The 21,085-nt window shown below is 50.8% G+C and overlaps 2 protein-coding genes across 2 annotated transcripts in view; both read right to left on the bottom strand.

Moving 5' to 3' along the window:
- Positions 1 to 13,817, bottom strand: part of CHAT (choline O-acetyltransferase) — a 62,591-nt gene extending 48,774 nt beyond the window's left edge. The window contains exons 1-2 of the mRNA XM_027530902.1: positions 13,624 to 13,817; positions 6,334 to 6,436 (exon numbers count right to left, since the gene is read on the bottom strand). Coding sequence (XP_027386703.1) covers positions 6,334 to 6,436; positions 13,624 to 13,664 — 144 coding nt within the window. The 5' untranslated portion in view covers positions 13,665 to 13,817. The remainder of the gene's footprint in view (positions 1 to 6,333; positions 6,437 to 13,623) is intronic.
- A 1,605-nt stretch (positions 13,818 to 15,422) lies between these two features.
- SLC18A3 (solute carrier family 18 member A3) lies at positions 15,423 to 17,848 on the bottom strand. The gene has a single exon (XM_027530950.1). It carries the CDS (start codon positions 17,384 to 17,386, stop codon positions 15,812 to 15,814), a length of 1,575 nt encoding a protein of 524 aa, XP_027386751.1. The 5' UTR covers positions 17,387 to 17,848; the 3' UTR covers positions 15,423 to 15,811.
- Between the last annotated feature and the right edge of the window lie 3,237 nt (positions 17,849 to 21,085).

Here is a 21,085-nt window from a genome sequence, read left to right as displayed (position 1 = left end):
TACTCTATAATATCCAACCCCCTAATCCTATCCAATACTGGTCACACTGGAGATCTTGGGGACGCCCAAACTCCAGTCCGGGGGGTCCCAGGAGGTCATCCCGCCTTGACCTGCCTAGGGATCGGTCTTCGAAAGGTTGTCACGCCTCAACCTGTTCGAGGATCCTCTAGTCCCAGGGGTCCCAGGAGGCTGTCACGCCTCAGCCTGCCTGGGGATCTGCACCCTGGCCCAGGGACGCCTGGCTCTCAGGTTGCAGCAGTTCTGGGTAGGATAAGCTTCAGAAAGACTCACCCTAAGGAAGTCGAAAGAGGTCTTTTTCTTTTCTCCCTGTCATGACTGTCTTTCAGGTGGGAAATAACCAATCCGCTTCCCGACAGACGCCCTTGAGATGCATCCTTGATAACTGGAAGCTGTTCGACCCTCTAGCTCTAAGGAGAAGTCGTTTGAAATTCTTTTGTGCCAATGAGTGGCCACAGTATCCACTGGGGGACGAGGAACACTGGCCTGAGGATGGAACTTTAAATTATAATACCATCCTGCAATTAGAATTATTCTGCAAAAGACAAGGGAAATGGACAGAGATCCCCTATGTCCGAATTTTCTTCCAACTAAGAGATATGAAGGAACTCTGTCTTAAGTATGGGATTGTAGTACGCCCTAAAAGTAAGCCCACTAGGCATATGGTGTTAGGCACAGACAACCAAGAAAAGGAACCCTTGTGAAGGCTCACCTCCCACAGCTCCCGAGTTGCCTGGTGCTCCTTCCTCGTATCCAAACGTGCCCCCATATCCGGGAGCACCTCCTCCACAAAAGCCAGCTCGAGTATGTCCCTTAGTTGAAACTGGAGGAAAATTCGGACCAACCCGGGTCCATAAGCCCTTCTCCCTCTTAGAACTAAGGCAGATCAAACAAGACCTGGGAAGCTATACAGATGACCCAGGCAAATATATAGATACATTCCAACATATTACCTTGGCCCTTGACTTGATGTGGAAAGACATCATGGTCATATTTAGTCAAACTTTATCTGATCCTGAACATACCAGGGTCTTAAAGGAAGCCCGGAGGTATGCAACAGGGCTCCACATGTCCAGTGATAGATACCCAGTAGGGGAAACTGCAGTCCCCTCTTCCAATCCTAATTGGAATTATAAGGACCCGGAGCACATCTGGGAAAGAGATCATTTTCTAATTTGTGTGAAGGCAGGACTGAAAGCAGCCCAACAAAAAGTAATTAGCTATGCCCGGGTCTCAGCAATAACTCAGGAGCCCAATGAGAACCCCATTGCCTTTCTGGAGAGGCTAAAAGAGGCACTCCAAAAGTTTACCAATCTGGACTTAGACTCTTACGAGGGACAGGTGATTTTAAAGGACAAATTCCTGTCCCAATGTGCATCAGATATCAGAATTAAGTTACAATAGCTACAACAGCAGGATCCTGCTGCCTCTTTAGATGAGATGGTCCAGACAGCCACCAATACCTTTTATAACAGAGAACAGGAGAAGGAGGCCAAGGCCCAGGATAAGGAGAGAAAGAAAGAGACAAGGCATGCCCAGATGCTGGCCGCCCTCCAGAGAAGCCCTATGGCAAACCCGAAGTCCTTGAAGGACAAGGCACAAGACAGATGCCTGATCTGTAGACAGGCGGGGCATTGGGCCAAAGAGTGTCCAAACCGTGACAAGTCTCCTAGAACGGCTTGCCACAAATGCCATCAACTGGGACACTGGGCGGCACTCTGCCCTCGGGACCCAAGAGCCTCAAGGTCAAGCGCCAAGCCTACCCTCACGATGGTTCAAGAGGACTGAAGCGGCCCGTTCCAGCCAGCCCGCTGTCACAGATAACCATCACGGGCTGGAGCCAAGGGTGCAACTGGATGTGGCAGGTAGGTCCGAGAATTTCTTGGTTGACACAGGGGCTACCTACTCTGTCTTGATCTCCTACTCCGGAGCCTTCTCCTCCCAAACCTGTACCATTTTGGGTGCCACGGGAAAAGCAACTCCTAAAAGATTCACCCGAGCACTTCTTTGTTGCTGGGATGGACAAATATTTTCCCACCAGTTTCTGGTGGTCCCTGAGTGTCCTACCCCCTTATTGGGAAGAGATATACTCACTAAACTGGGGACCACCCTTGTGATGGGAAGTTTTTCAGCCCCTAGAGCTCTACAGCCCCTGGTCACTACTGAAGAACCCATTACACCTTCAGTAGAGAGGGACCAAAAACTATGGGAAGACAAAATTAACCCCCAGGTGTGGGACCAGGGGATTCCTGGGCGAGCCCACCAAGCTGAACCGCTCATCATTGTCCTCCGAGATCCCACTCGGTTTCCTAATCGGAAACAATATCCTCTCAAAAGAGAGGCTCGGGAGGGACTACAGCCTTTAATAAATAAATTCCTTGCTTGTGGGCTATTGGTCCCCACCAGTTTGCCATGTAACACCCCAATCCTCTCAGTAAAGAAAAAAGGACGGAACCTGGCGAATGGTTCAAGATCTCCGGATCATAAGTGAAGCTGTAGTCCCCCTCCATCCCACAGTACCCAATCCCTATGTAATCTTGGGAGAAATCCCACCCAGTGCCAAGTGGTTTACAGTCTTGGATCTCAAAGATGCATTTTTTGCATACCACTGGCTAAAGAATCTCAATATCTTTTTGCCTTTGAGTGGGAAGCTCCAGGAGAAAAACACCAACGGATGATTTGGACAGTATTACCTCAGGGGTTCAGAGATAGCCCCCACCTGTTTGGACAGGCCCTTAGCCGGGATCTCCTAGATCTGGACCTGGGACCTAATGGGAAAATATTACAATACGTAGATGACCTACTAATCTGCTCTCCAGATGAGAAAAGTGCCCAACGACATGCAATTCAGGTTCTAAACTTCTTGGCAGAAAGGGGACATAAAGTCTCCCATGCTAAGGCACAGATGGTCAAGAAAAAGGTCACTTACCTGGGAGTTCAGATTACACATGGGTCCAGGAGGCTGTCCTCTGATCGGGTACACGGAATCCTCCAGTTGCCCTCCCCTACGACTTGAAAACAATTGCAAGCTTTCCTGGGGCTAACTGGTTATTGTAGAATCTGGGTACCCAACTATGGTCTAATTGCCCAGCCCTTATATGAAAGCTTAAAGGGACGAGATGATTCAATCCCACTGATGTGGGGAACTCCTCAAAAGAAGGCAGAGGCTACACTAAAACAGGCCTTAACTCAGGCACCTGCCTTGAGGTTGCCAGACCCAGAAAAAGCATTCCAACTTTATGTCCATGAAAGAGAGGGAATAGCCTTGGGAGTGTTAACTCAAAGGCTGGGATCTGAGCCCCAGCCTTTATCCAAGAGGCTCAATCCAACTTCCTGAGGTTGGCCCCCCTGCCTTCGAAATCTTGCAGCTATTGCAATCGTGATAGAAGATGCTTCAAAACTCTCCTTTGGGAGCAAACTAGCTATTTTTACCAGCCACCAAGTAAAACAACTCCTAAATGGGAGAGGCCATTTATGGATGTCTGATCAAAGAATCCTCAGATATCAAGTAATGCTGATGGAAAATCCAGGCCTCACTATATCCCCTTGTGAGGTTCTTAACCCAGCCAGCCTCCTGTCTACCCCCGAGGGCTCTCTCCCCTTTCACTCTTGTCTAGAAACCTTGGACCACTGGACAAAACCCTGCGAGGGATTGTCAGAAGATCCTCTGACCAATCCTGAGGAAATCTGGTACACCGATGGAAGCAGCTTTGTCTTGGATGGAAAAAGAGGAGCCGGGTATGCAGTAGTCTCCAGTTTTGAGACCATAGAGGCTAAGCCTCTGCCACCAGGTACTTCAGCCCAATTAGCTGAGCTCATAGCCCTGACTCGAGCTTTAGAGCTGGGAAAAGGAAAAAGAATAGCCATTTACACTGACTCCAAGTATGCCTTTCTGGTGCTACATGCACATGCGGCTGTTTGGAAAGAAAGGGGCCACTTGACCACCCGAGGGTCCCCAATCAAATATGGTGATCAGATTCTTCGACTCTTGGAGGCGGTCCACCTGCCCACTGAGGTTTCAGTCTCCCACTGTAAAGGACACCAAAAAGGGAACACGGAAGTGGCACGAGGGAACCAAGCAGCTGATCAGGCAGCTAGGAGAGCAGCATTACAGAACCATGACCTAACAGGGATTGCCACCTTAGTTCCACAGACTAATTTGCCAGAAACTCCTTCATATACTGAAGGTGAGACTCTTAAAGCTAAGAGCGAGGGCTTTCAAGATCATATGGGGTGGTTCCAAAAGGAGGGACTCCTTTTTCTGCCTGGGAACCTCCAATGGAAGTTGGTTAACTCCTTACATGCCACCACTCATTTAGGAGAAAAGGCCCTCCAAAGATTACTAGAAAGGTCCTTCAGAGGAACAGGCCTCCAAACAACTGTAAGACAGGTGGTCTCCTCTTGTCCCACTTACCAATTAAACAACCCTCAAGGAGCTCGAAGACCCCAGCTGGCCCAGCCCATCCAACGACGTGGGGCCTACCCAGGAGAGGACTGGCAGATGGACTTCACCCAGATGCCAGTTTCTCAAGGGTATAAATACCTACTAGTTATGATAGAATCATTCACAGGATGGATTGAAGGCTTTCTCACCCAGACTGAGAAGGCTGAGGAGGTGGTGAAAAAACTGCTGCATGAAATCATTCCAAGATTTGGTCTGCCCAGGTCATTACAAAGTGACAATGGGACATCATCTACTTCTAAGGTCACCCAAGGAGTCTCGAAAGCATTGGGCATTACGTATTATCTCCATTGTGCCTGGAGGCCTCAATCTTCAGGAAAAGTAGAAAGAGCCAATCAATTCTTAAAATCAGCGATAAAAAAGATAACCCAGGAGACCTCCCTGGGATGGAAGGAGGCTTTACCAATAGCTCTCCTCCGCACCCACATTGCCCCTAAGGAACAGGTTGGTCTTACTCCTTATGAGATGCTATATGGGAGACCTTTTGTTTATGTCATTGACCTCTTCCTAGATCCAGAGGTTCAGACCCTCCAGTCTTATACCATGGCCATTGGGCAGTTCCAACAGGATATACGCTTGTGGGGTATGAACCAGGACCCAAAAGATTCTAAAGAGTTACCACTATATGCTCCAGGAACTCAAGTCCTAATTAAAGTCTGGAAAGATGGGTCCCCAAAGGCTCAACTCCAGCCCACATGGAAGGGCCCCTACCTTGTAATACTTTCTACCCCCACAGCAGTCAAGGTACCAGGACATGACTCCTGAATTCAGTACTTACGAGTCAAGCCATGGAAGAAAACAGAAGAGGACACTCAATACACCTGTGAGCCCCTGGGAGATCTCAGATACCTATTCAGGACTACCAATGAGTGCCATTCTAACGAACACCCCCAAAATCTGGTTTCTGGGAATAAGATTTCTCAGGATAACTCTGAAGAGCCAACACAGCTTGACAGAGACTGTATTCCAAAACAGACAGGAGATAGATCTTCTGATCCCTGAACAAGGAGGGACTTGAGCCATTCTGGCCATGTGAATTTAAAATTGACCAATGTCCCTACTAGTCCTTGTTATGATTATTCCATGTACTGTTAATTGTCTAACCTGTTTCGTCTCTGCCCAGGTCAACCAGCTACAACATGCAATGCCAGTTCAACAAAGATATAAAACTACAGCCAACCACGGAAAATATCACACACCCTTGGACACCGCTATAAGGACTCTGAGGATTGAGACTAGCAAGAGGGGGAGGCCCAATACCCCTCGCCACCCCAGTTCAGCAGGAAGTAGCCAGAAAGATCTCGACACCCCTATTCCCAAAGAATTGGGCCTCCCATCTCTTGAGGGGGGAATGTTAGGCAGGTAGAATAGGGAAAAGGAGTCCAAAATGGCGGTGGCTAAAAGACAAGGAAGGTCAAAGGAAGGTCCGAGGACCAGAGTGAAGAGTTCAGGCAGAACAAACAGCACTCCTGGCTAAGCCCAATTTGCATAGGGCAGGCCCAGGTGGAGGAAAAAACATATAAAAGGAGGAGCCAAAGCGCTTTCTCACGGACTCTCTCCCGCGTGCGTGCGCTCTTTCTCTGTCTCTCTTTCTCTCTCACTCTCTCTCTCTCCTGCTATCTTCTAAATAAAATAGAGCTGTAACACTGATTTGCCTAAGAGCTATAACACGGCTTGTCCAAGACCCAAGAGCTGTGACGCGCCAAGGGCTTTAATGTCCATCACTCCAAATCTTTGTTGTGATGAGACAAAGAACCGAGGAACATACACTCACATGACGGTACTGTTCTGGAAGCAAGGGCTTGCGAATGGGGAGAGCAGGAATGAGAGAGGGGGCTCTGAACATCACTTACAGGCTCCTCCTCACTGCCTGGACTTTTTGCCGCCATCTTAGGGGGAGCTTTTTCACAGATGGGCATCTTGGTGGCTTCTGATTGTGGACGCAGAGGTGTGGACCTGGGGACCAAGAAGCAGACAGGCATCAACACAACAGCCACCCAGACCTGCCACAGGATCCTTCACCTCCCACAGCCTGTCCCCCTGCCCCTGTTCTGATCAGTAGGGTTCCCTGGGACTGGGAAGACCAGTCCCCCTGACCACAGCATCCTCTCTGCAGCTCCAAATAGGAGAGGGTGGGACCTGAAGTGAGTCTCCGGCTGGCCCCTGCTCCACAAGACTGTGGTCATCCAGCCTCGACCTACCAGCCCAGAGCAGCATGGCAGGCAGCAGGGCTGGGCTAACCGGCTCCAAATGCACAGGGCCGCTGGCAGAGCCCTCGTGCTGTCTCTGCCTGCGCTTTGCGGGCTAAAGCCTCTCTTTCCCACTGACTGTGAGCTTCTCCAGGTAAGACTGCACCTGTCATATTCAGTTCCTCACCTCTGGGCCCTAGCCCTGGGCCTGGCATGAAGTAAAATCAGTGTTGGGTGGCTGAGTGCAAGGAATGCACATGTCCATGAATGAATACAAGGTCCTCTAAGTCTCTGGGCTCCAGGAGGCACTCTAGGCTGACTGCAGACGGGCCTGTGGCTGCGGCAGGGAGGACCCTGCTGGATGGGTTGTGACAGGCGGTCTTGAGTCTGCTGGCTCCCCGTGTAGGTGGCATGAGAATGCTGTGGGAGATGGTACAGGGAAGCTGGGCAGCCCAGGCCCTAGGGGCCACCTGACTAGGCCTAGGAAGAGGTGGATTGATTCTGAAGGTGCAGTAGAAGTGAGCCAGGCCAAGAGGGGCAAAAGCTAGTTTTTAAGGCTAGTGGGGCCCAACCTCTGCCCCTAAGCATAAGCTTGACTCAGCATAAGCTCCCACCCATGGTTTCCACTCATCCAACCCCTATTATCTCCCAGGAGCCTAGATCTAAGGCTTAGCCCATTCTACCCTCAGGCAGGTACCAGGGTCCAGCCCCGGTTGGATGTAGGGATTCCCTCGGGAGGACGGCATCAGCGAAAGAGTAGATAAAGAGTTAAGGAAAGAATTTTGCAGTTAAGAAAATAGAGGAGAGAAAAGAGGCTGATATTCCTTGGTTTACGCAGAAAGTCAATAAAGCCCCAGCACGGGACTTGCTCTGTTCACGTAGGCTGCAGGCGCCCTCTCGAATTGCGGAAGGTGCCCCACCTTAGGCACCTTCTCGAGTGGGTCTTAGAAGCCCAGGCAGGAAAGTGAATGCAGAGAGCCCCTGCGCTCCATGGGATCAGCCTGAATAAGAAAAGGAAAGAGAAAGAACGACATGGGGAGACCAAGCCTGATGAGCAAGGCCCACACTTTATTTTCCAAAGTAGTTTTTATACCTTAAGTTGTGCATAGAGGATAATGGCGGGGGGGTGGGGAGGGGGCGGGGGGCGCGGGGCGGGGGTAGAGTCATGCAAGGTCAGCAGTCCTTGATCCTTATCGAAGCCAGGCTTTCTTTCTGCAAACTTATCATATGCATAAGCTTTAGGTGATTTACATCATCTTCTGGCCAGGAGGCCTGGTAACGTTTTATGACCCTTTCTTCAGAAAACTTATTTTTCTCTAAAGGTGATTATTCTAAAGTCAGGCGCCACTCTCCGAAAGCATTAGATAAAGTTGCATTCCTATAGGGCAAAAGTGTGGTGGGCTATAACAAGAAAAAATTAACTCAAGGGTCCAAGGTTACAAACATTAAAGCTACTACTTACATTTCTATACACCAACTATATTAATCAATACACTCCCAGGGACACAGTAGGTAAGGGATATGGAAACTTGGCAGCAAGCATTAGCTCAACAAAGAAATCCTCTACTAGTTCTATTTTAACAATTTTAACTCTCTGAGAAGCTCTGCATTGTTAGAATATCTTAAGCTTCCTGTGCCTCTAGTGGTTGGGAGGCTGTGAATCTGAACAAACCTGTCAGGCAAGCTAGAAAGTCATTAGAGGGGTTTGAATTGAAACACTCCTATTATGTCCAGGAGACTTATTAACTAGAGTTTTAACTTGATTTTCTTACAGAGAAAGGTGGTTGGGGATAGCCCCCCGTTAATGTCAGAAGAGTTGGTGAAAGTCGTAAAATAGTAAAACAGATTCTGGTTTTGGGGTAGATGCTCAGGCAGGCCCAGAGGGCTCGCCTTGTCCACCAGAACCCTCCCACATGACCTTGTCATGGGCGGGGACCCCGTGCTGGCTCCTGGCAGGTGGGCAAGGTGGCGGAGTGGGTGTTGGGGGCAAGGCACAGCGAACTCAAAAGCAGAGCATCCAGAAAGAGAGATAGTTCTGGCCCAGGGGTGGGGGAGCCAGGGGTTTCCTGGCAGCACTGCCAGAGAATGTAGAGTCCTTGTGGGTCCCATGCCACAACACTTGGGACTAGGAGGTCCTTAGACAGGTGAGCGCCCTGAAGCATAGGCCCGTGGCTACCCACTGCAAAGCAGAAGCAGCAACATTCAAGGGAGAGTCAGCCCTAGTGCCATGGGAGTTTTGAGAGGATGAGGAGGGCAAGGTCAAATTGGTAAGGGCCCTAGAGACAGTGAAGCCAATGCCTCTTCTTGCAGCAAAAGCATACTATCTTAGCATGTGTCTTTGTCTTTGGATAATATTGCTGAAGTTAATTTGTAATGAGCTCTCAGTTAGTTGGCCTAAAGAAGAGTACGTGCTTACAAATCAAACCATTCTGAATATAAGAAAAATGAATTTCAGGTTCATGTGAACTGGGAAATATTAAATATTAAATTAGTACCTAGTATTCATGCTTCAGTTAGTTGATCTAACTAATATAGACATGTCTTAAGAGTCACCAATATAATAATCAGTATAATACCTTCATTGCGCCTAGATTTAATATAAGCTAAATAAGATCTTATTATATCTGTTACAAATTTGTCAGCAAGGAAAATAACTCAATGTGAAGAAACTTTTAAGACAAGATAATGTAAATTAGATAAGAGCTTTTGATAAACTCTCTTAAGAATAATTATGCTTTAGGAATGTCTATCTATTTTAGTTCCTCCAGTCAACAACTTGAAATTTTAGAGTTGTGCTAAATTAAGTTTATTGAACAGCTAGTTCAGTCCCAAATAAAATAAGACACTAAAACATTAATTACTGAATACTGACTTCCTCTTACAGAGAAACTAAAGATATTTGGACTAATAATGAATATGTTTGGTGCCATCCTGAGATTGTCTCTCTAAGAAAGTAAATATTTTCAGAAATTATAACTGGTACTTATGTTCACCAACCTATAGAATGGTAATATAAAGGACAGTTCATGGTTGCTTAAGGAAAGTAGAACATGAGTTTTCAGTGAAGAAGGCAGGAGAAATGGAATTGCATTTCATTATGGGAAAAGGAATTAGGTCTGACTTACAGGTTTGGGATAAGCAAATTAAGTGATGGCTACATAAAATTAGGAAGCTTTGTGGCAAGTAGACCCTGAGAAAATTCAGGGCTGACTCTCCCCTGCATTTTGTGTATGGAACAATTTTTCTTAAGATGTTGAATTGCCTTTAATAACAGATTTTAAGTTTCTTTACCTCTTAAGTGAGCTGTTGTATTTGCCTTTGAAGTCTTCTAATGTAACTTTGGCTAAGTGAGTAATTATTGTTTCTCAAGTGACCTATGATCCCATTTGCCTGGGTGTTCTAAACTCTTTTGATATTTATTGACCAAACTTCCTAAATCAAATTCTAATAAAGTCTTTTTGACCTCTCGCTAACTTTGGGATGCTTCAAAGGGCCCCTGAAACATCCCAAAGAGAGATACTAAACTAACTGTGTTCATTTGGTATGTCAATTACACGGGAAGCATTGTCAAATGACTGATAAACATTCTTAGGTTATATTGAATGGTAAATGTTACTAATAAAATTTTTCTAAAATTTATATAGCTTTCCTAAAATCTGGTATGTTCTGCTAAAATGGTATCAGTCACAATTCTGGTTATTATCTTACAGTGTTGTCTGTCAGAGCAGTAACCAAGTTTCTGTGTATTGTAATCAGACTTTAAACGTGCCTTCTTAAGTCTTCTGTCATTATTGACAGTTATGATTTCATTCTGGTGCCTTTGCAAAATGCTGCCTCTTCAAAAAGATTAACAGAAAGAACTTTGGAAAAATACAAGTTTCTGACTTTCAGACTATAATGCTGAACTAGGTGAGAAACTGAAAAATCCTAAAGAGAAACCTGATAGCTTCACAAACTGTTGACAAAAATTAGTTACATAAGAATACGTGAACTGTTGAATATGACTATGACGTTTATGGTTTCTGTCTGAAAAATTACAAATTTGAATCTGCATTTTCCAGGGGTAAGGAAAATCTTCCCCTCAAACTAATTAGGACTCAGAATAATTTGGTAAATTATACTTTTGTAAGCAGAATTGAAACATTTATCTTTTTTTCTCTATCTGCTCCCTCCAGAGATTGTAACCTCTTACGTTTCCAGCAACTTTATCAGATAAATAAGGAAAGCTACCTCACCAACAGGTACAAAAATCTCAAGGTATTTGGGGGACCTTGCTAAGGGAGAAGTTCACCTAGATCTGTAATGTGAGACACGTGATAAGTCTTTGCCGTGACTTTCCTAGCCTTGAGAGGTTTGTTTTTTAAAGTTCAATCTGAAACTCCTTATAAAAGTTTCAACAATGCAAAAACTTTTGATCAATTATAGTTATCTAAATATCAGGCCAAGTTTCTTTGAGATCAGACTTATTTTGCAACAGATTAGTCTTAATTGGAATATATGTGGTAGAAATGAGGTAACTTTGGAGATAAAAAGATTATATTTCAATGAATATTAAATCCCAGTTTTGTTAATGGAGGTCTGTATTTACTGACTCACATCCCACACAGTCCCTTGTCTTTATGCTATACTAATGTAAGGTTTCATTGAATTGTTGAAAGAAGACTCTAAGTTTTGTTTCTGAAGCTTATCTCAGTAATCTTTGGATGAAGATCAGATGCTCCACGATATGATCTTGGGGATTATATAAACTGGACATTTTATATACATATATATAAAATACATATTATATATATACTGGACAAGACATACTTTAAAGTACCTTCTCCAGCCTGGATGAAAGGACTTTTTCTCAGGTACTCTTTAAGTAGCTCATATATGGTGAATCTGAAGGTAAACTGACCCTTGGATTATCTCCCACTTGCAAAGGCCCCTACACCATACTGGTCTATAGAGAGGACTGCTGACCTCAAACTCACCTTAAAAGGATGTTCAGATGTTCAGATACTTATACCAGGATGAGAAGACAGCATCAAAAGTAGACAGCTTACCCAAGATGCAGGACCTGATTTGTATGATCATTTATAATGTTTTCTTGACTTCTTGGACCTTTGCGTATGGACCAAATGTTTTCTATCATGGAGACAATCCTAAGCTAGTTTTTAAAAAATCAGTCCAATTGCTGGGTTGGGGCCGATTATCTGTGTCTAGCACGTGTAGATTACCTAGGTGGATTTCTCCACTCCAAAGCTCTAACTGGACAAGCCTTAAAAAATTTTATTTTAGAGAAAGAAAGTTCAGTCCCGTTCAGGCTACTCTTGATATTACTAAATGGGATCCTCTCACCTAGTCAATTAATAATACCTGCTCTGGTACTGGCCATAAATATGAATTTTCCTCTAAGTTATTCAAGATCAATCAGAGAAACAAGCACAAATTCAGCCAAGGAGTAAAACCTCCCACAATTATGGGATGGATTTATGTGGTTAAAACCAGGCTGTGGTCATTTAAGATTTAAGGGGAACCTTTATCTTGGGAACAATTAAATTATACTAAGGATAACCAGCCTAGTAATTAGAAAATCAGGTAAGAGCCTTATGGATAGTGCCAATATATAACGTCCTTGAAAGATAAAGATTGGAATAGAATGCTAAGTCACTTCAGTCGTGTCCGACTCTGTGCAACCCCATAGACGGAAGCCCACCAGGCTCCCCCATCCCTGGGATTCTCCAGGCAAGAATACTGGAGTGGGTTGCCATTTCCTTCTCCAATGCATGAAAGTGAAAAGTGAAAGGGGGATATACTGGATTGCACCTAATGGAAGTTCTTGGTTTAATTCTTACTTATGACTTTAATAATACTGCTAGCTATATTATTTGTACTTTACCTGTATTACAAGATTATTGTTTCTTGCATTACCAAATGTGTGACTGAACCACCAATAAATATAAGGATGACTAGGTGGTTTGAAGCAGTTAATCAAATATATAGCTCTAAATGCAATCAATGGTTGTAATAACATAACTCTAGATATGGGAAGATATAACAAGAGGGAATTTTTCCTCGACCATAACAGATTGAGTAAGACAGGTTGGTCCAGAGCCCTTTGATTACTGTTGATAAACCCAGTCCAGTAGCTGCACATTAAGTGGCTTATCAGAGAAATCTTCACCAGACTTAGGAATGAGCCTTCCTAGTACTGTGGGACAAAATGGTCTTGAAAGGTGTCCCCAAGTATTGTTGAACTTATAACCATGAGGGGGCCCTGTTAACTTCAAACTGGCACTTGCCATCTACCTCCACAAGGATTAAATCAAGTGCTGCTGCAGCTGCTGACCTTCAACACCCCCTGAAAGGAGTCCAGGGTGAAGAACAGAAATGGGGGTGGGGGGACCGGCACCACAGGTCTGCGGATAAAATATTTTCAGGAGCTGATTTTATGGGTCTGCTACAGTCCTTCATGGTGAAGACTGATCCTGGTGACTGGCAGGAAGCTTCGCCAGACTAGTAGAAACTCTCTGGGAAAATATGTGCTTGATTGCATGTATTCTCCCTTCACCAAAATCACGTATATACTGCCCTTCCCCACCGCCTCTTCGGAACAGCGTCTCAGCTTTCTGAGGTGCTATCTTACGGAATGCAGCCTTCATTTTACCTCAAATCTTAACTCGCAACTCTCACTTGCACAACATTTTAAATTCGACATCATCATCTAGCCCCCTGTCCTCCTGTCCCCACCCCGAGTGGGGAAACACCAGAGCCAGGGAATCCCGCATCCTCCTGGTTTTCCCCGACGGCGGCTGCCCGGGGGACTGGGGGAACTCCGCAGGTTCTGGGGGTCTCTCCCCCCGGCACAGTCCCTGGACCCAGCCTCCCTCAGATCGTAAGCTCAGCTCCCCGCTCCCGGTCCGCGCTCCCGCTCCCCGCTCCCCGCTCCCGGAGCCCAGCCCTGCTCACCTGCTCTCCTCCTGCTCTCCTCCTCTCTGCTGCCGCCTCATCGCACCCAGCAGGACTAGGGGCTAGAATGTGAGCCGGAAGGGATTCCGAGGCGCGTCAGCCGTGCGGGGGTTGGGGCTACCGCCGGGGTCCGTGGTAGAGCCTCCGACGTCGCCGGGTCCCCAGGCCTCGCGACTGGCTGCGAGCTAGCCGGCCGCGCCAGTCCCCTCCCCGCTTTCATCCTGTTCCTCCTCCCTCCCCTTTCTCCCTTTTCCTCCCTCCCCCAGCCCCACCCCTGCCTCCCTCCCTCTCCATCTTCCGTCCTCCCCCCTCCTCCCGCCTTCCGGGATCCCACCTCCCCGACCCCAATCCCGTGCTCTGACGGCCTCCCGGATAGAGCTTTCAGAAAGGCACCAGAATCCAGGCCCCAGAAGAGGGGTCAAAACACGCCTCCGCCGGTGCCCATCGCCCTCAGCTCAGCCTTCCCAGTCCCCGCGCTCCCCCATCCCCTTTATCCTAGCAGAGGCTGGCTGACTCTGCAGAACTCTGGGGAGGGTTGAGTCTGGGTAAATCTGTGCCCTCCCCACCGTCTAGGGCAGGTTCAAACCTTATTACAACTTCTTTTAGAATATAATAATGATAATAACATTGGTAGTACTACTAATAAGTCTGTTTGTCCATCACTGCAGGCCCTCCTTTTCTGTTCCCACTTATCTCGGCTGGTACTATAAGGAATACGCGCGATACACGCACCTGGGGATGCTTAGAGACTTGCAGTCAGAGGCAGACATCTCTCCTAGACAAAGCGTGCCCCCTCCCCTGTAGATCTTTACACCGCAGGCACACACAGACAGACCCACAAAGACAGACCCTGCTCAAACGCACATAGAGCTGGACACGCAGACTTAGAACAGACGTGCAGACACCAGCAGTGCAGACCCCCACAGACGTTGTCTAACACACAGGCATACCCCCAACGCGGCAGCCTCTCCATGGCGGAATCCGGGGACTCTGTGGCCTTCAGCAGGCGGCGGGGCTGGGAATGCTGGACAAATGCTAGCCTGGGACTCTGGGGACCCACATTCAAGGTGGGGAGACTTCTTTGACAGCCCAGGGTCTTGCTTCTTCTACTCAGGACCAGGGAGGGTGGAGGTTGGTATCAGCTCACATACTCGCATCCTCTCCAGCCCTGACTCAAGTCTGCACAGCCAGGACCAGTTGACACATCGACAACTGTTCCCTGTATTCCTCGTAGGATGGAGTCTAGCTCTCTAGGGAACACACACACACACACACACACACACACACACAGAGCCCACACGCGCAGTTTCCAGATACCGAGCCCTTAAAGACACGGCCGGTTTTTCTTCGGCTGCCCGGTAACAGTTCGGACCCATTCTCTCTTGGAGCCTGGACGGGACAGGCTGCCAGTCTCGAGTGGAAGACCAGCTAGCTTGGGCGCCTTAGTGTAGAGCTCTGTGGCTGATTCAGGGTGTGTCCTTAAGGGGCGGGACCAGCGCACCCGGATGGAGCGGTTTCTCTGGCTCCCCGGGGCGGCGCCCCGGAGCGCAGCGCTGGGCTTGGGTGAGGGAGGGGCTGCGGCGGGCTGAGGGCGGTGTGTGCACCAGAGTGTTCGTGCCTGAGAGCCCTTGTTGGGTTCGCTTCTTCCGTATCTCCTTTTCCGGGTTGCAAAAGAGCCACGGGCTTCCAGCGTCCCCGCTGGACTGAGACTGGGATTGGGGCTAGAGGCACAGCTCATCCTCCCGTTCTTCCCTGGTCCCTTGCCCGGCCGCCCACCCCCATCAGTAAAGAGACTCGGCCTCGCACAGATATAGTTTATTGAACCGGCCCGGAGGCACCGTGGTGCAGCGGGCCCAGTTGGCACTGGAAGGAACGCAAGGAAGGACAGGCAGAGGCGCGGCTCTACATCGGGGAGCCCCGACGTGGCGGCCAGCGCGTCTCTTCATCTTTTCCCGAAGCACGTCAGTTTTTACGTGCCTAGGTGCTCCACGCCCGGCTGGAGGAAAGAAAGGACACAGAAGAGATTCTAGAGAGGGGACTCGGGCCGGGGAAATAAAGACAGCCGAGGGGCTGGGTACTCGCTGGAGGTGGCAAGCCCTGAGCCCGAGCTGCCCAGAGGAGCCCCCTTGACTCGCGGGTGGGGGTGGGTTGGGGAGCAGGTGGGTGGCCTAGGGGAGGGGCAGGGCCGCTAGCTGCGCGTGTAGTAATCGTAGTCGTCCTCCTCGCAGGCGTCAAAGGGGCCGGGCGGGCTGCGAGGCGCGCCTTCCCGGTCGGACATGGGGCGCTCCCGCAGGCGCACAGCGTCATACAGACCCTGCGGTGGCTCATCCAGCAGCACGTCCCGCTCCGAGCGGGAGCGCTTCAGGAGGCCCACGTTGCGCAGCAGCAGCAGGACGGGCGCATAGAGCAGGTTGGCCAGGCCCATGCCAAGGCTAAGCTGTGCAAAGCCAAGCGAGTGCACGATGTGGCCCGCCACGATGGGCCCAAGCGCATAGGCCACGCAATAGGAGATGTCGGCAATGGCGTAGACGCTGCCATAGACCGAGACGTGGCGCACGTCCACAAGAAAGGCGAGAGTGGGCAGCAGCGCGGTGTCCACTAGCGCAATGCCGAAGCACAGGCCGCAGAGCGAGATCACTAGCGGTGCGAAGGAGCGGCAGGCAGGCACCAGGCACGAGCTGGCGCCGATCACCGCCAGCCCAAAGGCGCCATACAGCCACTGCAGGTGTGGGTAGCGCGCCGCCAGTCGCACGGTGAGGTAGACGCCTAGCACGTGCGGTACGAAGGCCGGCAGCCAGGCTATGCCTGCCTCCCACTCGGATGCTGCCATCGTACGTTCCATCCACGTGGCGATGGTGGGCTCCAGAAAGGCGAGGGGGATGTTGCAGGTGGTGAGCGCGCCTGCCACCACTGCGATGTAGGGGTCCAGCATGAGGCGGTGGATGGGCGTGCCCACTGGCAGGTTGGCTCGCGCCCGCGCCGCGGCCGAGAAGGGTTTGGCCACCACCAGCAGCAATAGGGCGTCGAACAGCGAAACGGCGGCGAGCACCAGAAAGGGCGCAGACTTTCCGGCGAACTCGTGGAGGAACCCTCCGAAGGGCGGCGCCACTAGGCTTCCGAAGCTGATGAAGGCCAGCGCCAAGCCCAGGGCGCGGCTGCGCTCTGGCTCCTCCGGATACTTGTCTGCAATCATGGCAATGCCAGACGTATCCGCGAAAGCTGAGCCAAGACCCTGCAGGCTGCGTGCAGCGAAGAGCGTCGCGTAGTCCTCCGCGAAGGCAAACATCACCGTAGAGGCGAACAGTACGCCCAGGCCCAGAAGCAGTGGCAAGTCATAGCTCATGCGGTCGATGAAGGTCCCACTCAGGGGGTTCACCAGCAGCTGCAGGATGGCCTTGGAGGCAAACAGCACCCCGATCTTCACGTCCTCGTTGTCCCTGGGGTGTTGGGGCTTCACAATAGACTTGGCCGGCATAGCAGCCGTCGGGGGCTCTGAGGTGTTGACCGTGACGGCACTGGCGTTGGTCGGAGTGGGCGGCGTTGGGCTGGGGGTCGGGGTGGGCTTCTCGCTGGCCGCGTGCACGTAGTAGGGCACGATGGGCACGATGACCATATATAACATGTTGTCCAGGAATAGCGCCACGCACACGATGACCAGCACCAAACGCCGCTGCCGCCGGGGATCTTGCAGTGCCGCGCCCACCGCCTCCGACAGCTTGCTGGCTGCCGCCGGGGCCTGACCCGCCGGGGCCTCCGGTTCCATCACCCCCACCCCGCCGCTCTTCCGAGGACGCTGCCGCCGGGGTCGGGCGCGGGCGCCCTGCAGTGCAGAGACGAAGGCGCGGAACTTCGGGGGACCCTGCGCGCCAGAAAAGGCAAGGACCCTACACGGCGAGGCGCCGCCGCTGTCCGGAACCAAGCCCCGAGCCCGCCGCCGCTGGGCTCAGGGTTAGTCAGGAAAGGAGGGCTGGCCCAGGGGCCGGGACCGGAGCCTGAGCGCGCTGTGCCTCGCGCGCGCCGGGAGCCGCCCCCGCAGCGCTGAGAGGCCGCCGGTGCCGGCCGAGGGGCATACTGCTGCCGCCAGCCCGCGGTTTGCTCGCCCCGCCGCTCTCCCCTCCCCTCGCGTCGGCTCTTGCCTCCTCCTCCGCTGCCTACTCTTTTTTTTTCCCTTTACACTCGGGGCTGTGACGCGGCGAGTCTCGGCCCCCGAGTGGTGCCCGGGCCACTTGCGTCGCTCATGCTAATGCGGCGTCGGCGGGGCGGGGGCGGGGGGCGGGGCGCTGCCCGGAGGGGGTTCCCTCCCCAGATGCACCCAGGCTGGAAGCCCAGGAAGGGGTCTCGGTGTGGAAAGAGTCCTGGCCAAGCCCCTGAGGATGGGTGCGCCGCGCGACAAGCGGGCTTTCGGCCCCAGCAGTTCTAGGACTCGTGGGGTCCGCGTCCGGTCTCTCCTCGCGGAAAGGGGCACACAGCTACCGCTTCCCCCCGGCCCGGGGGGAGAGGGGGGAGCTAGGGGCTCCAGATCGCCTCCTCAGTCTGCATCTCGGCGCACAGCGGGTAAGGAGTCCCCGAGGTGAGCCGCGGCTTCATCCATCTGTTCTCTCAGCTGGACTGCGGGGCGGGAACTGGAGGGGCGCCGACGACAGACTCCCCCTACCGTTTCTCTGGCTCCGCCCCCCGGCCCCTTCCAAGCCGGGGAAGGGAGGCTCAGAGATTGCTGGACCGGGTTCAGACCGACCGGCCCTTCGGGAGAATGCCACAGCAGAGAATTCCTGACCATGAACCTTTGGGAACGCAGGGGAGAAGTCGCCTCGTCCCCACCCAAGGCCCTCAATATCAGCTCTGTCCCGCCCACCCTCCCGCTTTCCTCACCACCCTCTCCTCACCAGTGCTCCCCCCTTCCGTTTTAACTGTCTGGGTCCCCCAGCTCCGCCTCCTCTCCCTTCCCTCCTCCGCACGCCCTCCTTGTTCTAACTCCTCCCAGGATGTCCCCGCACTACACCAAGGCCTCCCCCACTCCAGTGAGGTCCCGCCCCCTTCCCACCCCCACCCCCACCTCCAGTCTCTAGAGCTACCTCCAAGTCCCGGGTGGGCTCAGGAAGTGATGTAGCCAGGGTCTACCCTCGGAACTGTAAGAGACCCCGCGTGGGCGCCGCAACCACTTTCCAGGCAGGAACCATCAGTTTTGCTCCCAGCAGAGGCTCAAGCGGGGAGCTCATCTTAAGAGGGCCACACCCACTGAGACACCCAGCTCTCAGCACACAAGGTGAGCAGCCCCGAATGTGCGCTGGGCCTAGCGCGTCCCCAGCGTTGACCGTGGATGGCACATCGAGTCCATGTTCTGGTCTGCAGACTGCCCGGGAGAGAGGCTCTGAGTCAGTGGAGGCAGGGAGATTTGTGCTGTTGAGATTACAGTTTGTCTCTTTCTTCCAGAGTCAGAGAGAATTCTTCCCATCCCTCTGGCCTCAAAAACACACTACAGTTAGGTTCAGCTTCTTCCCTAACGGTGCTCCCCACCCCAAGGAGACATCAGCATGCAGTGGAAAGAACTTGAGGCAAAGGTCTGAGATGGCTCTTGGCTCTGCCACATACTAGTTAGGGTGTCTAGAGGGAAAGGGGGAAACCACTTCCCCTCTTCGTCCCTCAGTTTCTTTATCTGCAAAATGGATGATGATTCCTACTGCTTAGGATGCTTGGGACATAGTAATGTAAGTGCTTGCTGTGGGTATTATTATCTGTAAAATGTGTTGTTTTATCTTTGTTTTACAGATGTGGGTCTTGTGAAGAGCAGATAAAAGTTTCAGGGGGTATCCCTGGCTTCCTAGCTAGTCCCTCTGGTTAAGTTGTCCTGGCTGGTGGGAGGCCCAGAAGGCACTGGAAAGCTAACTTCTCTTCCTGAGACAGCTATGGAGAGAGGTGATGGAGACCAGCACACCAGGGTGAGAGGTGGCAGGCAGCCTTGCCACCTGTCACCCAATCTCTTCATTCACCCCAGGGAAGGAGAAGAAATTCTTCCACTTAAGGAGCTGCTGACACCGGCTCTGAAGTGTCCAAACTGTCCTCGGTCTGAGGGAGGGAAGAAGTTCCAGTATGGACACAGGCCTGCCTCTGGATGATCTTGGGCAAGTCACAGCCTCTCTCTGGGCCCCAGCCTTGGTCTCTGTTAAGTAAGGGGTTTGGGGACTCCTAACTTGCCACAGCCTTCAGGGTCAAATGGGTGCTATAGAAGAGCTCTGTATGATATAATTATTTTACATTTTATTTGAAAGCCGTAAGTCAATACACACCCTCTCCAGCTCATTGCAGTCTCTCTCCAGCTGGCTTCACAAATATATGTCACCTGCCTCGTGCTCTCTGGTCATTTGAGTTTGAGATCTCTAGTTCCTTCTGACTCTCCCATTATGAGGCTTTTAAAGGTACAGTCTTTCAACCTACTGAGCAATTATTATTTATATTGTTTGCTTTATGTGATTTGAAAAAGGGAGCTTGAAATTTAAGGCAGAAATTTTCTGTTTCATGGCTAAAGAACAATGAAATCTTAGAGAAGGGTGACTTTCCCAGGGCTTTCAAGATGCAGATCTCTTCTGGCCCATAGAATTCATGACTATTCCTGAGCATGACGGCAAGTTATCTCTGGGCTCATGCGTAATTCCCCAGTCCTCCTTCCCTCTAAGGCAGGAAACAGGCTCATTTATTAAGCACATCTCTGTGCCAGAGGTGTTGTGTATGTTATTTTGTTTAACTCTTACTCAACCCTGGTTCAGTGTGGGTGCTATTCCGCCTGTCTTATTGATGAGGACGTTGGGCTTGGCGAAGCTGGACCATGTGCCTGAGAGTCCAGCAGCAGAGCCTGGATTTAAACTGGGGCCATGGGTCCAGGCTTCTGATCCTCATGCTGCTTCCAAAGCACCTCTGCTGCTCGTTGTGCAAGGCAAACACACTCTCCCTGGCAACGCTAAGGAGAGGGGCAGATGAAGATCCATGGAAGGAAGAGGGAAGCTCCTTAAGGAAACTCCAGGGACACCAAACTCCCTCACCCAGCTTCCAGCTTAGAAGGGCTCCCCACCCATGTATCAGCAGCCCCAAGGGCTAGGATGGAGGAGTTAGCAGGGAGGCTAAGACACCTTGCCTCAGCAAGAGGCTGAGGTTTGGCAGGAAGGGAGCAATCTCCATTCTGGCCCTGGCCTGCAGGGAGCTGTCCAGGGTGCTGGCGCTGGCTTTACAATTCGCCAACCAGCCTCCCACAATGGCCCCAGCCCTCCATCTTCCTGCACCTGTGACTGCTTCTTCACTAGAACTCTTAGTAAATTCCTTCCCAGAGACTCCTCTATCTGAGCATGATTTGCAGTCGAAAGGGAACTTCCCAACCAGTTCTGTAGGAGAAAATGGAAGCGTTTTTTTCCCCTCTTTTTTTCTCAACCAGATATAGTAACTGTTGCTACAGAGTACATATCTGGTACTTGAT

The sequence above is a fragment of the Bos indicus x Bos taurus genome, chromosome 28, assembly GCF_003369695.1.
Source record: "Bos indicus x Bos taurus breed Angus x Brahman F1 hybrid chromosome 28, Bos_hybrid_MaternalHap_v2.0, whole genome shotgun sequence".
NCBI lineage: Eukaryota > Metazoa > Chordata > Mammalia > Artiodactyla > Bovidae > Bos > Bos indicus x Bos taurus.
Note: the sequence above shows the minus strand (reverse complement) of the source record. Positions and strands in the feature narration are given on the sequence as shown.

What these genes read in the sequence shown, in the direction of transcription:
- SLC18A3 (XM_027530950.1), bottom strand. Translation starts at nt 17,386, where the DNA reads ATGGAACCGGAGGCCCCGGCGGGTCAGGCCCCGGCGGCAGCCAGCAAG.